At 54.2% G+C, this 18,066-nt stretch overlaps 1 protein-coding gene across 3 annotated transcripts in view; it reads right to left on the reverse strand.

The window, feature by feature from the left end:
• The window catches only part of B4GALT6 (beta-1,4-galactosyltransferase 6), a 115,778-nt gene extending 110,554 nt beyond the window's left edge, over positions 1 to 5,224 (reverse strand). Inside the window, exon 1 of one of the 3 annotated variants that reach the window (XM_068127621.2) lies at positions 4,766 to 5,224. In XM_068127621.2, coding sequence (XP_067983722.2) covers positions 4,766 to 5,003 — 238 coding nt within the window. In that variant the 5' untranslated portion in view covers positions 5,004 to 5,224. The remainder of the gene's footprint in view (positions 1 to 4,765) is intronic. The other 2 variants (XM_078785621.1, XM_068127622.2) reach the window with 2 other exon arrangements.
• Positions 5,225 to 18,066: the final 12,842 nt, after the last annotated feature.

An 18,066-nucleotide genomic window follows, 5' to 3' on the forward strand; every position in this document is an offset into this window, starting at 1 on the left:
ATCTACAACACACCATTCATAAGGGGAAATGTGGAGAAGTACATCAAAGAAGAAGAAAATGTGGAATAAAGCAAATAGAACAGAAAAAAGAAAATAATTACACTCCAAGGGAAAATATTTGTAGAGGCATGGGGGTGGGAGGGGAATGAATGGGGGAGGGGTGGGAGGGGAATGAATGGGGGAGGGGGTGGGATGGGAATGTATGGGGGAGGGGGTGGGAGGGGAATGAATGGGGGAGGGGTGGGAGGGGAATGTATGGGGGAGGGGTGGGAGGGGAATGTATGGGGGAGGGGGTGGGAGGGGAATGCATAGCGGAGGGGGTGGGAGGGGAATGTATGGGGGAGGGGGTGGGAGGGGAATGCATAGCGGAGGGGTGGGAGGGGAATGTATGGGGGAGGGGGTGGGAGGGGAATGTATGGGAGAGGGGGTGGGAGGGGAATGCATAGCGGAGGGGTGGGAGGGGAATGTATGGGGGAGGGGTGGGAGGGGAATGTATGGGGGAGGGGGTGGGAGGGGAATGCATAGCGGAGGGGTGGGAGGGGAATGTATGGGGGAGGGGAATGCATAGGAGAGTGGGTGGGAGGGGAATGTATGGGGGAGGGGTGGGAGGGGAATGTATGGAGGAGGGGTGGGAGGGGAATGTATGGGGGAGGGGTGGGCGGGGAATGTATGGGGGAGGGGGGGAGGGGAATGCATAGCGGAGGGGGTGGGAGGGGAATGTATGGGGGAGGGGGTGGGAGGGGAATGCATAGCGGAGGGGTGGGAGGGGAATGTATGGGGAGGGGTGGGAGGGGAATGCATAGGAGAGTGGGTGGGAGGGGAATGTATGGGGGAGGGGTGAGAGGGGAATGTATGGAGGAGGGGTGGGAGGGGAATGTATGGGGGAGGGGTGGGAGGGGAATGTATGGGGGAGGGGGGGGGAGGGGTGGGAGGGGAATGTATGGAGGAGGGGTGGGAGGGGAATGCATAGGGGAGTGGGTGGGAGGGGAATGTATGGGGGAGGGGTGGGAGGGGAATGTATGGAGGAGGGGTGGGAGGGGAATGTATGGGGGAGGGGTGGGAGGGGAATGCATAGGGGAGTGGGTGGGAGGGGAATGTATGGGAGAGGGGATGGGAGGGGAATGTATGGGGGAGGGGTGGGAGGGGAATGTATGGGGGAGGGGGTGGGAGGGGAATGTATGGGGGAGGGGGTGGGAGGGGAATGTATGGGGGGAGGGGTGGGATGGGAATGCATGGAGGGGTGGGAGGGGAATGCATGGGGGAGTGGGTGGGAGGGGAATGTATAGGGGAGGGGTGGGAGGGGTATGCATGGGGGAGGAGGTGGGAGGGGAATGCATGGGGGAGGGTATGGGAGGGGAGTGTATGGAGAGTAGGGTGGGGATGGGGGTGGGAGGGGAGTGTATGAAATAGGGTGGGAGGTGAATGTATGGAGGAGGGGAATGTATGGGGGAGGGGAATGTATGGGGGAGGGGAATGTATGGGGGAGGGGAATGTATGGGGGAGGGGAATGTATGGGGGAGGGTGTGGGAAGGGGGTGTACGGAGAGTAGGGTGGGGATGGGGGTGGGAGGGGAGGGTACGAGGATAGGGGGGGTGGGAGGGGAGGGTACGAGGATAGGGGGGGTGGGAGGGGAGTGTATGGAGAGTAGGGTGGGGGTAGGGAGGGAGGGGAATGTACGGAGGGTATGGTGGGTGGGAAGAGAGTGTATGGAGGTTAGGATAGGGTGGGAAAAGAGTGACGTACAATGCATGGGAGGTGAGTGTATGATGGCTGGGAGTGGGGGTAGGAAGAGTGTGATGTACAGGTGGTGTGGAGGTTGTTAGGGCACGTTGGAGTCGGGATATCGGGGGAAGGCAGGGGACATTGTGAGTGTTATATGGATGGGGCAAGATTTGGGATCAGAGGGGCAGTGTGGTAAGGAAGTGAGAAGCTGGATATGGGGAAGCTGTGTGGGGTGTTTTGGTGGGGCGATGGGAGGTGGATAAGTGAGGTGGGGTTGTGGAGGAGGGAGAGGGAAGCAAGGTAGAGTTGCGGTGGTGGTGGGGCAGAAGTAGCGAGGTAGTGTTGTGGTGAGGGGGGGACAAAGTGGGGATCTCATGAGGTGGGGGAAGCGAGGTAAGGTTGTGGTTGGGGATGGAGAGTGGAGGGTTGTAGAGAGTGGGGGAGGGAGGGATTGAGATGGGGTTGTGGTTGAGGGAAGCAATATGGGGTTTTGGCAGGCAGGGTAAATGAGGTGGGGTTGTGGTTGGCGAGTGAAATGAGGTGGGGTTGTGGCGGGCGGGGAAGCGAGGTGCGGTTGCGGAGAGGATTGCTGAGCGAGGCATGGTTGGGAGGGGGAGAGGGTTGGTAGGCATGGTTGTGGCCAGGGTGCGGTAAAGCAAGGCGTGGTTGTGGTTGGAGGGGGCGATGTGCAAAGCATGGTTGTGGCAGGGGCGATGAGCACTGTGGTTGTGGCAAGGAGCGATGAGCAAGGCGTGGTTGTGGCAGGGGGCGATGAGCAAGGCGTGGTTGTGGCAGGGGGCGATGAGCAAGGCGTGGTTGTGGCAGGGGGCGATGAGCAAGGCGTGGTTGTGGCAGGGGGCGATGAGTAAGGCGTGGTTGCGGCAGGGGGCGATGAGTAAGGCGTGGTTGCGGCAGGGGGCGATGAGTAAGGCGTGGTTGTGGCAGGGGGCGATGAGTAAGGCGTGGTTGTGGCAGGGGGCGATGAGCAAGGCGTGGTTGTGGCAGGGGGCGATGAGCAAGGCGTGGTTGTGGCAGGGGGCGATGAGCAAGGCGTGGTTGTGGCAGGGGGCGATGAGCAAGGCGTGGTTGTGGCAGGGGGCGATGAGCAAGGCGTGGTTGTGGCAGGGGAAGATGAGCAAGGCATGGTTGTGGCAAGGGGGTGATGGGCAAGACGTGGTTGTGGCAGGGGGCGATGAGCAAGGCGTGGTTGAGGCAGGTGGGGGGGGGGGCGATGAGCAAGGCGCTGTTGTGGCGGGGCGGGGGCGATGAGCAAGGTGCGGTTGAGGCAGGGTGGGGCGATGAGCAAAGCGTGGTTGAGGTGGGGGGGGGGGGGGGTGATGAACAACGCATGGTTGTGGCAGGGGGCGATGAGCAAGGCGTGGTTGTGGCAGGGGGGCTGAGCAAGGCGTGGTTGTGGCAGGGGGGCTGAGCAAGGCGTGGTTGTGGCAGGGGGGATGAGCAAGGCGTGGTTGTGGCAGGGAGGAAATGAGCAAGGTGTGGTTGTGGCAGGGAGGAAATGAGCAAGGCGTGGTTGAGACAGGGAGAGTGCGATGAGCAAGGCGCGGTTGAGGCAGGGAGAGTGCGATGAGCAAGGCGCAGTTGAGGCAGGGAGAGTGCGATGAGCAAGAGGCGGTTGAGGCAGGGAGAGTGCGATGAGCAAGACGCGGTTGAGGCAGAGGGGGGGGGGGAGGCAATGAGCAAGGCGCGGTTGAGGTGGGGAGGGTGATGAGCAAGGTGCGGTTGAGGCGGAGGTGGGGGGCGATGAGCAATGCGTGGTTGAGGTGGGGAGGCGATGAGCAAGGCGCGGTTGAGGCGGGGGGCGATGAGCAAGGCCCGGTTGAGGTGGGGGGGGGCGATGAGCAAAGCATGGTTGAGGCAGGGGGGGGGGCGATGAGCAGGGCGTGGTTGAGGTGGGGGGGTGATGAGCAAGGTGCAGTTGAGGCGGAGGGGTGATGAGCAAGGCACAGTTTTGGGGGGTGAAAAGCAAGGTGCAGTTAAGGCGGGGGGGGGATGAGAAAGGTGCGGTTGAGGCGGGGAGCGATGAGCAGGGCACGGTTGAGGCGGGGAGCGATGAGCAGGGCGCGGTTGAGGTGGGGGAGGGAGATGAGCAGGGCGCGGTTGATTTGGGGGGGGGGGGCGATGAGCAGGGCACGGTTGAGGCGGGGAGCGATGAGCAGGGCACGGTTGAGGCGGGGAGCGATGAGCAGGGCGAGGTTGAGGTGGGGGAGGGAGATGAGCAGGGCGCGGTTGATTTGGGGGGGGGGGGCGATGAGCAGGGCACGGTTGAGGGGGGGTGATGAGCAAGGTGTGGTTGAGGCGGGGGGGGAAATGAGCAGGGCACGGTTGAGGCGGGGGTTGATGAGCAGGGCATGGTTGAGGCGGGGGGCGATGAGCAGGGCACATTTGAGGCGGGGGGCGATGAGCAGGGCACGGTTGAGGTGGGGGGGGGGCGATGAGCAGGGCGCGGTTGAGGTGGGGGAGGGGTGATGAGCAAGGCGCGGTTGAAGCGGGGGAGGGGGTGATGAGGAAGGAGTGGTTGAGGCGGGGGAGGGGGTGATGAGGAAGGAGTGGTTGAGGTGGGGGAGGGTGATGAGCAAGGCGTGATTGAGGTGGGGGAGGGGGTGATGAGCAAGGCGTGGTTGAGGCGGGGGAGGGGGTGATGAGCAAGGCGTGGTTGAGGCGGGGGAGGGGTGATGAGTAAGGCGCGGTTGAGGCGGGGGGGGGGGGCCGGGGACTGTTGGGCAGTCAGGGTTGCGGGGGTAGAAACGGGGTGTGGCATTATTGAAGAAGGACATGGGAGATGAAGAAACGTGGGTTGATGTTGGAGGGTGGAGGGTGGAAAGTGGAAAGGGAAGGGGAATTTGCGGGGTGTCATTGAGGGACCGGAGATGAAGACCCAAGCGAAAGCGGAAGTATTTTGTTTAAAATGAATAACAATTTGAATCTCGGCTGTGAGGGCCACTTGGATGTGAGTGGGTGTTAGTCGAGGTGTGTTGTGAGAATCCGTGAGGTGGAATCGTGCCCGATTCCGTGCTTGCCTTACCAAGTCCAGGTGCGACGTAGATGAAGTAGAGGAAGGAGGATGACAGTGAGAAGAGGAAGAGCATTGCAACGATGGATCGACTGCGGAGGCGAAGAAATCTCATACTAACCAGCGGGCGGACAATGAGGGGAGGGAGGATTAGGGGAGAGATCACGAATACACACGAGCGGGGACAATGGCAGAAGCTGAAGAACGCTAAAGGTCGAATCCACCACTCAAAACAAGAAGTCCCGCTCATCCATTGGCAAAATGGGTGTTCAAATAAACCTGAAATTCTCAACGATCTGCGGACTGAGAATTATCAAAGAAAATAAAAAATACCTCACAAAACGGGGGAAAAAACAGCGATTCTAATTCAAAGAAATGCGAAAACGATCAATTTACTGTCATAAAAGGCGCAGGCAAAGCCGCGCCCGAGCTTGCTGTTCTACGCCGCCATCGCCGTGACGGCACGTAGGCGGGATTACGTAATGACGGCATGATGCATTGTAAGGTTACCTATACGTATGATGTCACGTCGCAGATCGATGGAGCGGTGTGATGCGAGGATCGAGTTGTTGTTATTGTTGGTTCATGGGCATTTAGAGCTGGAAAGAAAAAAGGAAGGTATTTAAAATAGGAGGAAATAGCAAATAGGCAACAGATCAAGGAAAATTTCGGTTAAGAGTGACTGCGATGACCAAGGTGGATATCGTAAATTTCTCAGCTGCACCCATTCATGTATCAGGTATCAATATCAAACTATCAGGTATCAATATGACAATATCAAACTATCAGTATCAGGATTCAGCACATATATAATATTCTCATCTTATATTTTATTCTTTCATCTTATATCTCGACGATTAATGTTAATTTATATATATATATATATATATACTGTATATATATATATATATATATATATATATATAGTGGCGGACACGAAAGCCCACTGGCGGGGTGACATCATTCCGCGCACCAAGTGGGCGGCGGCCACGCCCGAGGCGTAGGCGTGGCCTCAGGATATACACCAGACGCGCAGCCCGGAGCGCGCCAGTGCTACAGTGACCTCTTGTGAATAAAGACTCTTTTGTTTAACCGTGTTGTCCGCTTCCTCCTTGGTAGCAAGTAAGCGCGCGTAACACCGCGCTTTAATTGGTGACCTCCGACGTTCTGGTCAGCCGTCGCTGACCACCCGACATGGCAACCAACGCGGTAGCAATGAAGCTCCCCGAGTTCTGGGAAGCTCAGGCGGAGATCTGGTTCCTGCAGGCCGAAGCCCAGTTCAGGCTTCGACGCATCACGGCGGACGAGACACGCTACTGCCACGTGGTCGCCTCCCTCGGGGCCGGCGCGGCCGCCCGCGTCGTGTCGGTCCTGAGGAACCCACCGGCCCACAACAAGTACGAGGCGATCAAGCGCCTCCTCCTCGCCACGTTCGGCCTCACAATGGACGCACGGGCCGATCGCCTCTTGGACCTCCCCGAGCTCGGTGACACGCGACCGTCGGTCCGAATGGACCATATGCTGTCGCTCATGGGCGACGAAACCCCGAACGCTCTATTCCGGGCGTTATTTCGACGCCAGCTGCCGGCACGAGTCCGCCTCGCGTTGGCCGGTTCCGCTACGACGGAACCCCGTGCGTTCGAGGCCGAAGCCGACAAGTTATACGCGGCTTTGGACACGCGGGCGAGTTTCGTTGCAGCCGTAGCGGCTCCCGAGCCCGAACCTCCTGCGGGTGCCCACCCCTGCTCCGAGGGGCGCCTCGTGGCAGCCACCACGCCCTGCCCGCCACCACCGCGGAAACCGCGGCCTCCGGCTTCGCCGCAAACCTGGTGTTTTTTCCACGCTAGGTTCGGCCATGAGGCTCGGCAATGTCGTCCGCCGTGCTCATTCGGCAGGTCGGCAAACGCCCGGGCCGGCCCTCGGTAGTGGCACTGAGCGCCGGCCGATTAAACAGCCTCCTATACATAACGGACACCTTATCCGGGCACCGTTACCTGTGCGACACGGAAGCGCAGTTGAGTGTCGTTCCTGCCGGTACATTCGACAAGCAAACTGCGGGCCGAGGTCCCGCGCTGCTTGCGGCCAATGGTACGTCTATACACACGTACGGAAAACGCTGTCTCTCTCTGCGGTTCGGAGGGCAGGTTTTCCGTTGGTCGTTCGTTACGGCCGACATGCCTATGGCACTGCTCGGCACGGACTTCTTATGTGCTAATGGATTACTGGTGGATGTAAAGCGCAGAAGACTTGTCCAGGCTGAGACGTTCAGCTCGCTCGCGTGCGCGCTGCCCGCCTCATTGAGCAGCTCACTGAGCGGCCCATCGAGCGGCTTGCTGAGCGGTTCAGTTCCGGCCAGGTTCATCTGTATGCTTCCGGCAGCGGACGAATTCACCCGCCTCCTCGCGGGTTTCCCGGCCCTCACGCGGCCCACTTTCTCGGCGGGGGCCGTCAAACACGGGGTGGAACACCACATCCCCACCGCCGGGCCACCGGTCTACGCCCGGGCACGCCGCCTCTAGCCGACGAAGCTCACCGTAGCTAAAGCGGAGTTCGCTACGCTGGAGCGGCTCGGCATCATGCGGTGCTCCGAGAGCGCGTGGGCGTCCCCGCTCCACATCGTGCCCAAGCCCGGCAGGGGATGGCGACTGTGCGGGGACTACCAGCGCCTCAACGACGCCACCACCCCCGACCGCTACCCCGTCCCCCACATCCAGGACTTCTCCGCCCGGTTGGCGGGGATGTCCTTCTTTTCAAAGGTGGACCTCGTACGCGGCTACCATCAGGTCCCTGTCAGGCCGGAGGACATCCCGAAGACGGCTGTCATCACGCCATTCGGGCTTTTCAAATTTCTTCGGATGCCCTTCGGTTTGAAAAATGCGGCTCAGGCGTTCCAACGCCTAATGGACAGCGTCTTGCGCGGCTTGGATTTTTTGTACGTCTACCTGGACGACATCCTCGTCGTCAGCGCATCCCGCGAAGAGCACCTTCATCATCTCCGCACGCTCTTCGAACGCCTGGGCCAGCATGGCCTCATCGTGAACCCCGCCAAGTGCCGGTTCGGCGTCGCCGAAATCAACTTTTTGGGGCACCGCATCACCAGGCACGGGGCCGTCCCCCTACCGGCCAAGGTGGAGGCGGTGAAGAGGTTTCCGTGCCCCCGCACGATCAAGGGGCTCCAGGAGTTCCTGGGCATGGTAAACTTTTTACCATCGGTTCCTGCCCCGCATCGCCCAGCTCCTGCGCCCCTTACACGAGGCCCTTCGAGGGAAGCCGGGCAAAGGTGACGTTACCTGGACCGAGCAGATGGACGTGGCGTTCTCGGGTGCGAAGCTCGCCTTGGCTAACGCCACCATGCTCGCGCACCCGGCGCCCGATGCACCGATCGCCCTCACCTCCGACGCCTCAGACTACGCGGTGGGCGCGGTGTACGAGCAATGGGTGCGTGGTGCCTGGCAACCGCTGGAATTCTTCAGCCGGCAGCTTCGCCCGCCCGAACGCCGTTACAGTACCTTCGACCGCGAGTTGCTTGGGCTTCACCTGGCGGTCAGGCACTTCCGCCATCTGCTCGAGGGCCGTGCGTTCACGGCCTTCGTCGACCACAAGCCGCTGGTTTTCGCGATGGGCAAGGTCGCCAAGCCGTGGTCGGCCCGGCAACAGCGTCACCTCGCGGCCGTGTCCGAGTACACGACGGACATCCGGCACGTCGCGGGAAAGGACAACCCGGTGGCCGATTGCCTTTCCCGGGCCGTCGCCCACGCAGTCCACCTTGGCATCGACTATGCCCGGATGGCGGCGGACCAGGCCGCCGACCCCGGGGTCCAGGCCCTGCGGACCGCCGTCACGGGCCTCCACGTCACCGAGGTGCCCTTCGACGGCGCGGGCACGGCCCTCGTTTGCGACGTCTCGCTCGGGTGGCCTCGCCCCATCGTGCCCGCAGGCTGGCAGCGCCAGGTTTTTGACGCCATCCACGGCCTGTCCCACCCGGGCACGAAGGCCTCCCAGAGGTTGGTCGCCGACAAGTTTGTCTGGCATGGCCTCCGGAAGGCCGTCCGCGGCTGGACCAGGACGTGCCTCGCGTGCCAGCGCGCGAAGGTGCACCGGCACACCCAGGCCCCATTGGCCCCGTTTACTGTGCCCGAACGTCGGTTTGACCACGTTCACGTGGACCTGGTGGGACCTCTGCCCCCCTTGCGTGGTTTCACCCATGTCCTTACCATGGTGGACCGCACCACCCGGTGGCCGGAGGCCGTGCCTTTGGCGGCGACGACGGCGGCAGACGTCGCGCAGACGTTCATGCAACCTGGGTCGCCCGGTTCGGCGCCCCCTCGGACATCTCGTCCGACCGCGGCCCCCAGTTCACCTTGGAGCTCTGGGCCGCGGTCGCGCGGGGGCTCGGGGTCCAGCTGCACCGAACTATGGCCTACCACCCCCAGGCCAACGGCCTGTGCGAGCGGTTCCACCGCTCGTTGAAGGCCGCACTCCAGGCCACCCTCCGCGACGGCGGCTGGGTCGACAGGCTCCCCTGGGTCCTGCTGGGCCTCCGGACGGCGCCCAAGGAGGACCTGCGCGCATCCGCGGCAGAGTTGGTCTTTGGACAACCACTGCGGGTGCCGGGCGAGTTCCTCCCCGACCCCACGGCACCTTGGTCCGTGGCGCAGGCGCGCTCCGCGCTGCAGGAGACCGCCCGGAGGTTCGCCCTGGTGCCGAGGGCGCACCACGGGCACTCACCCACGCATGTCGCCCCGGAGCTTTGCACCGCGGAATATGTCTTCGTCCGGCACGATGCCCACCGGACACCACTGCGGCCCCCGTACGACGGGCCTTTCCGCGTGCTGGAGACCGGGGTGAAATACTTCACCTTGGACATCGGCGGTACTCCTGACCGCGTCTCGGTGGATCGACTCAAGCCGGCCCACCTCGACGTGGACCACTCACCGCCGGTGGCTCGGCCCCCGCGTCGGGGCCGCCCCCCAGCGGGCGGACCCCCGGCACCGCCCAGCACCGCTGGCACGCCGCCCCCCGGTCCGGCACCCATCCCGGGTACAGCCGGGGGCATCCCAGCTGGCATCCCTGCACCCCGGACGCCGCCGGTCGCCAGAGGGCGCTTCGGCCGGGTCATCCGTTTGCCCCGCAAACTGGCCCTCCAGGTGCGCGGGAATTCTGGGGGGGCGCGTGTGGCGGACACGAAAGCCCACTGGCGTGGTGACATCATTCCGCGCACCAAGTGGGCGGCGGCCACGCCCGAGGGGTAGGCGTGGCCTCAGGATATACACCGGGCGCGCAGCCCGGAGCGCGCCAGTGCTACAGTGACCTCTTGTGAATAAAGACTCTTTTGTTTAACCGTGTTGTCCGCTTCCTCCTTGGTAGCAAGTAAGCGCGCGTAGCGCCGCACTTTAATATATATATATATATCCTCTGAAACTACACACACTATTTCGAAGAAACTTGACGACAATCTTCATCACCCATGATGTACCAAAGTTTGTTCATGGCATAAAAAGGAGTCCTGAGGGGATATACGGGCGGTGGTGGGGGGGGGGGGGAAGGGAGTTGCCCCCCAAAATAGGTCTTTTTTTTGGTTTGTTTGTTTAAAGTTTTATGATAATGTTAGTATGATTCTACATTCTGCCTTGTCTTCTAGCAACCATTGAAATTGGTTTAAAATACCTTTAGTTAGTATAGTATACTGTTTATTCAACCAGGTGAGCACCTGGGGTATTTCCCCTATGTTTTTGTTTACTACCTGTACATATACATTCACAGAATTGCCTTATTTAATACAGTAGGATTCAAACACAAAAGTTGTTGAAAGAAAACATCCGACTTATTGGAATTTATTGGCAAAGTAGTTCATACTTCAAAAGGTATGTTGAAAGTGGCCAATTAAGGCAAGTTCGATATTATTGTAAAACAGGATGCAATCAGGAGGAATTTGACTCCTATAAATGTGTGTACAGCTTCAGAGAGGACAGGTTTTGCATCCGTATCAAACAAGTCTCATTTGTGATGAATGTCCTCTTCCCCTTGACCCCACCGAGTGCTCCGTCCACCTCTTTGTGTAACTTCCTTCATTACAAACAAGGTTGGGAAGGCTGAGTAAGACAATGGCAACCAAAATGTAAGGTTATTAGTGAGCATGTTATTACTTTTCACACCCAGGTAAATAGTCATTTAAAAGCTATCACAACATGAGCATCTATTCATGATACCCAGGAGGGAGATCAATGGAAAGCAATAAGAAATAAAAAGCTGGAATGAGAATGTCAGAGGTGTGGGGAAGGAAGAGAAGGAATATTTGGAGGAGATTGGAAGGCATGCTTGGAGCATTCAGGGTTGGGGGTGTGGGTTGAGCTCTTGCATACTCTTGAGAGAGCATCATGGTGTTTATTGGTACCCTCGCCAGGGCAGAGGCTGTTGCATTTGGGTCTGTTTATCTGTCTGTCCACACAATGGGCTACAATGGTCCACACAATGTCCCCCCCCCCCCCCCCCTTCCCATGCCCTCCCCCCAAGCCCTCTCCCTCCCACGGATCTCCCGATGTCCCTGTTCTCTACTGTTGTACTTGCGTGCTTCCCTCTCTCTCCCCATCTTGTCTCCCGCTCCCTTTATCTTATGTTTTATGTATCAGTTTGTTTTTATGTGATTAATGTTAGCTCTTGCACGAGCCTCGATCTTGAACATACACAAAAAAAAACCTACTCACAATCGCCACCTAGTGGTAGCCAGTATTACACGTTATCTTTTTTCAACTCGGTACTTCTATAAATATGCACAATTAGAATGTGAGTGTCTATAAAGGACGTAGTGTACTGTTAAGAATGTGAGCACGTGTATTCAGAACGTTAGTACATCTAAGTCGTTGAAAGTAATCTGTGCAATAAAACTGAAAAGGTTCGTTCGTCTGCTGAATGAACATAAACCAACATCACCAATGCATCGTCCACACACCACAAAAACACAAATACACCAGAACGCAAAACTTTTGATTTGGTTTAATGTACCACACTCTTTACAGAGTGTTGTTGGTGCTACGAAAGCAGTTTTTTGGCAAGGAGTTATACTGGGTGGTCTTGTCATTGCCTTCTCGGCGTTGTTCCTCCATGGTCTATACGTTCAAATGCTGAGCATCAAGCAAGGGAAGCCACACCTCGTATCATCTGTTTAGGGTCTTTGAGTACGACTAGGCCAGGATTTGAACCAACGAACTCCAAGACTCCGATCGGACGCTCTGACCGTTACGCCACTGAGTGTGGTACGCGCAAACGGCACCACACAAAACGAGGCCTGGAGAGGGTGTGCAATCTCCGGTTGCTCTTTCTAGCTACCCTCGCTGGAGGAGAGGTTCCTACATTGGATTTGGTCCGTTTGTCTGTTCGTCTGCACTGAACGTGCTAGCGTAGGCCACAACCGCCACCTCGTGGTAGCCAGTGGTATACGATCTATTTGTCAACCTAATCCTAGTACATCTGCAAAGCATGTACAATTGTACAATTAGAATGTGAGCATGTCTATAAAATACGTACTACAAAACAAGTCTGGGCGAGGGTATACTATCTTTGATTACTCTTTCTAGGTACCTCTGCCCCTGAAGGTGGATGGATTCGGATGAAACTTGGTGGAGCTTGGGTAGTAGTCAGGGCCCTTAGGGATATTTTGGTTCAAATTCTTCCAAAAGCATCAAATTTGGCGCAGATGTTGCCCATGCCATACTCTTTCGATTTTTGACGGGCGCCAAGGGCGGTATGATCCGGGGACCATACCGGTCCATCCCGCCATGTCACCTGACCTATGACGTCATAATTAGGATATGCATCCAATCACATGGCGTACTATGAGCGGTCAAAGTTCAAAATGAATCGATCGAAAAATGAAGGCAGGGATCCATTTTTAAGGTTTTCATAAAATCCAATATGGCCGCCAGGTCACATGACCTATGACGTCATATTTATGACATGTATACAATCATGTATACATGAACCCGGATCATGATCGCACAAAAATTAAACACAAGGATATGGCATACAGTTCATAAAACATCAAAATCCGTACCTTTGTAATTAGACTGATGAACTGCATATGCCTGAAAATTAGGAAATAGACATGTAAATATTTCCTCTCGTTGTCAAAAATAAGGTCAGAGTTCGATTACCCAACCCAGAAACATGGTGAACCTCGCGTAAATCTTGACAAAAAACTCAAAAACCGACATGTTTGACTCACAAATGACCTTTAAGATGACCTTGAGGGTTGACCTTGACCTCGAATCATCAAAATAACATCATAATTGGATTCCTCGACCTCGAAAGCCCCTGAAAAGTGGTATCATACATGATTCCAACCCTTTTGGTTATTTAACTGATTTTCCTCTAATCCGGGTGGCGGCCATTTAGTATTTCGCCAATATGGGCCCCCCGGGGGGGGGGCGCCCGTCTTGGCGCCCGTCAAAAATCGAAAGAGTATGGCATGGGCAACATCTGGGCCAAATTTGGTGCTTTTGGCAGAATTTGAACCAAACGGCCCCAAAATATCCCTAAGGGCCCTCCCTGACTCTAGGTGACAAGGGCGAATGGATTTAATTTTGGTGAAGATCTGGATCCGGATCTGCAGACTATAATTTTTTGAGTGATTCTTCGCTGTTGTGTGATTGGGCTAAAAACGATAAAAACGACAAAAAGATTGGCACGAGTTATGACAAAACTAGGTGGATGAGTTGGTTGTGTGACAATAACAAGCCGAATAGATTTTGATTAGGGTCCGGATACAAAACGGATCTGGCCAAATCAGTGGGATGCAAAACATAAACCCTTCAGCCTGGCAGATGTATGCGCGCTACCGAGTGGAGTGCCATACTAGTTCCAACCTGTGGTCGTTTTCATGGCGAGAATTGATGGTGGAGCGACTGCCACTCCATCACAGAGCATGGAAAATTATATTGAGCAGGCATGCGAATCAAAGCTGCATCTGGGAGGGTAATGTTACAGGGGTTTATTATACCCACTCAAGCACCAATCCACTGTTAGAGGAGTGGGGGGGGGCGGGGGCGTAGAGGGAGGGAGGGAGGGGAGCAGGGTAAACATATCCGCCTATATATTTGAGGATGTAATTGACAAGAGCAAGAGTTGCTTTGCAAAACATGTCTCCTCTGGGAGTGATATTTTCAAATTCCAAAAAGGGCATAACTCCGACGAACTGACGAAACTCCCTGAAACTCGAACTTGTTCTGTAGCATGTCATAATAAAGCCATGTAACATGTTTCAGTTGAATATGTCAAAGGGTATGGAGGGTATTTCAATGGGAGGAATGTCTGAAAAACCACAGGTGGGTCGGACGGACAGACCGAGAGCAAACCTATAGTCAGTCCCCTGCGATGAAACCAGTAGGGGACCAATAAATGACCCCATATGAACTGACAATTACAAAGATGGCATCATCCCAGGAAGTAGCTAGTGATTCACTTATTTTTTAATGAGTCACTCTTTCCCAAGATAGTCTGATGACATTTTGTATTGCTGGATCTTTCACTGTTCTCTCAAAGGTTATCTGCATTCACTATTAATTGATGATGACTTCACTGTCTAATGAAAGTAAATATAATTTTTGAATACAACTTTGGGGGTTGGTAAATTGTACAAACCAGCGACGGTACCCGCCCTATGGGCGGGGCTTCAATTGGCAGGCCCAAATGAAAACGCAAAATATCAGAAATTGAAGGATTTTTTCTTCTTTTAAAAAAAAGGATTTATATAAACATCCGTTAAATCATATCACACGCAAATCAAAGTCGAAACAGTATTTGTAGAATTTCAATAAAAGCCACATCAATGTTCATATCGGTAAATATTATTCCATTGTGTTTGGAAAAACTGGAAAATTGGAAATTGGAAAAATTGGGAACAAATTGGAAAAACAATATGGCATATTTTACTCCAGGGCGTCCCAGGATTAACCACCCAAAATTTTGTTGCGATCGGTTGAGCCGTTTTTTTCGGTACCTGGGAACAGACGGACAGACATTTGGTGAATTAGAGTAAGATGTGTATCGTATAGCGCCACCCGGTGGTAGACAGCAGTATTGCAAATAATTTTATTAATTCCGCGACGGAAGGTGGGAGGAAGTTACGTGTTCACCCCTGCCTGTTTGTCTGTCTGTGAACAGGATATCTCAAAAAGTTATGAAAGGTGAATTGTAGTAAGATTCAAAAGATTTGGAGGGAAAAGGATGGGGACAGGGTCGGGGTGGGGGCTGGAAAAAACGATTTTCTTCTCTTCTTTCGTTTTTTGCTCAGTTGTCGACGAAATAAGTGAACAGCTTCATCTTCCCTCAAAAGCATTTCTGCTGATGTACATACATTGTTATCTGTGCAATAACCCCTGATTCACAATGCTCGTACGTATACTTACCAGTCATGCTTTTCACTCTGGGAACCATTTTGTGGTCACACAACACAAAGTGACCAATCTCTGGACATAGCCACCATTAATCTTCAGCACCGCAGATGGCAGAGTTGAAGGACATAAGCCACAACGGACACAGCAGGTTGTTAGTGGTCGCCACTAATTGTCATTTCCACATCACAGCCATAATGCAAGCACTGCTATCCTCCGTCAAAACAGGATGCAAGTGGTCACAAGTGGTCACACAGGCTGCATCATGCATGAATCACCATTAATCCTTAACGCATCACAAGCGACGCCTTCTCACCGCTTATCCTGTAGGTCCACAAAAGAGAGCCTGTGGTCACCTGCACTAATTCCTACAATTACAGCAGCTTCCTCCTCGACGGTGGACCATGAATGTTATAATCATTCATCTTCATCACCACAGGAGACATATTTGTCGGGTTATCCTCAACCATGTAGCTGACCATGTGCAGTTAAAACCGATTCATAACTTTTCATTTAATGGAGTCAATTTGTGATCATTCACTGACATATTATGTCTGGCATTGTCCACTTCCTATTATTTGTCACTCCATTTGAAATTTGAACTGCAACAAACTCCCTCATTCTCTTCAATCCCACTAATCCCTCCAAAACAGCTGATCACAACAATCTCTTATCTTCCTCCATCCAAAATCTTGACCTTTTCTATCCCCGTTAATTCACCCCAGATCCACTTTTTGGAAATACCAACTTCTTTCCTGGAAGTCCTAGCTGTGTCCATGTGTTTTAACCTCTCCCACCCCCCCCCCCCTTCCCAGACTCCTCCCCCCAAGCCCTCTCCCTCCCACATATCTCCCGATGTCCCTGCTCACCATCTCGTTCTCCCGCTCCCTTTATCATATGTTTTATGTGTCAGTTTGTCTTTTTGTGATCAATTTTAGCTCAAATTTTGGGTCTCACTATCTGCCATGATCTTTCTTGGAAAAACCACATTTCCAAGCTGGCCTCCAAAGCCAGTCGCCGCCTGGGCATCCTCAGTCGTGCGAAGTCCTTCCTTGGCACACCTGAGCTCCTCATCACATACAAGGCTTTCATCCGCAGCTCAATGGAATACTGCTCTCCCCTCTGGGCCGGTGCTCCTGCCTCACACCTAGCTCGGCTTCACGCTGTGGAAACCAAAGCGTTCAGAATCATTGGAATCTCATGCGATGAAGCTAACTCCGAGGGCCTATCACTCACTCACCGCAGGCAGGTTGGTGGTGTTTGTCTTCTACCGACTCCTCTCCGGCCTTGCCTCCCCCCCAGCTCTATCTGTGCTCTGTCCCCCAAATTTTCTTACAGGCCGCACAAGATCTGCCAGCAACCCTCTTCTGGTGAAATTGCCAAAATCAAGACTCTCTGCTCACCTTCACTCTTTCATTCCCCTTTTCTCCCGCCTAGGGAACAAACTCCCCCACTCCCTTCAATCCCACTCCTCCCTCCAGGTCTTTAAAGCAGCTGTTCACCACCATCTCTTATCTTCCCCCATCCAAAACCTTGATCTTTTCTACCCCCACGAATTCACCCCAGATCCACTTTTATGAAATTACAACTTCTTTCCTGGAAGTCCTTGCAGTGTCCATATGTTTTATACCTCTCCCACCTCCCCCCAGGCCCTCTCCGTCCCACAGTTCTCTCGATGTCCCTGCTCTCAAATGTTGTGTTTGTGTCCTTCCCCCTCTCTCCCCATCTTGTCTACCGCTCCCCTTATTTTGTGTTTTATGTGTCGGTTTGACTTTTTGTGTGATTAATGTTCGCACTTTCACGAGCCTCGATCATGTACACAAAAAAAGAAGAAGCTCTTACACGAGCCTCGACCTTGTATACAAAAAAAGAAGAAGCTCTTACACGAGCCTCGACCTTGTATACAAAAAAAAAAGAAGCTCTTACACGAGCCTCGACCTTGTATACAAAAAAACAACAAAAAAACTAATAACTCTGCTGGCAGCTCTTGACAATGAATGTAGCAAACAGGAAGGAGTAACGTTGAGGCAGTACGCAGTACGTACGTTTTCATGCGAAACAATTTGCAAATTTCCCACGCCCTGTCTCTTCAAAAGGACCATCTGGCAAGCCTTCCCAACTACTTCTTAAACAAATCACTTGAAGAGCTTAAGTCACTCAAACTTTTGGGACTCACCATCAGCCATGAGCAGGATTTCTAGGGCAGACCGTATTTCCAAGATGGCCTCCAAAACCAGATTCCGACTGGGCGTCCTTCATCGTGCAAGGTCTTTCCTTGGTCAATCTGAACTTTTGACAACATACAAGGCCTTCATTCATTAATGGATTACTGCTCTCCCCTTTCGGCTGACTCCCCTGCCTCAAATCTTTCCCTTCTTGATGCCATTGAAAGCACGACCCTCAAAATCATTACAATCTCCCACATTGAAGCTGACTGCCTGGGCCTGTTACCTTCGCATCACAGGCAGCTTGGTGGCCGCTCTATATCTTACCACCTGCTTTTTTGTCTGGCACCCTGTACCCCCACCCCCTCCTCCACCCCTCTTGGCTCTGTCACTCCCAGGTTTCTGCAGGGCACCCACAATCTGCCAGTAAACTTCTTGTTAAACTCTCAAAATCTAGGCTCACTCGTCACTGCAGGGTGTATATTTCGATAAGTTCGCTAAGGTGGTACCCTTTTTTCTACAAACTCTTCTTTTACCTTTGAGGATTATGGCCCGGTTGCATAAAACTCCCTTAACCTTAAGGAAAGATTTCCCTTAAGGTACGTTGTAATTCCTTAGCTAAGGATTTCCTTAAGTGATGTTGCATAAACAACCCTTTGGAAATCCTCAGCCGAGGATTTTTTTTTTTTTTTTTTTTTTTTTTTTTGTACACTGAATCGAGGCTCGTGAAAGAGCTAACATTTATTTCACAAACAAATCA

This window comes from Myxine glutinosa, chromosome 10, assembly GCF_964187855.1.
Source record: "Myxine glutinosa chromosome 10, kmMyxGlut1.1, whole genome shotgun sequence".
NCBI classification, from domain to species: Eukaryota; Metazoa; Chordata; class Myxini; order Myxiniformes; family Myxinidae; genus Myxine; species Myxine glutinosa.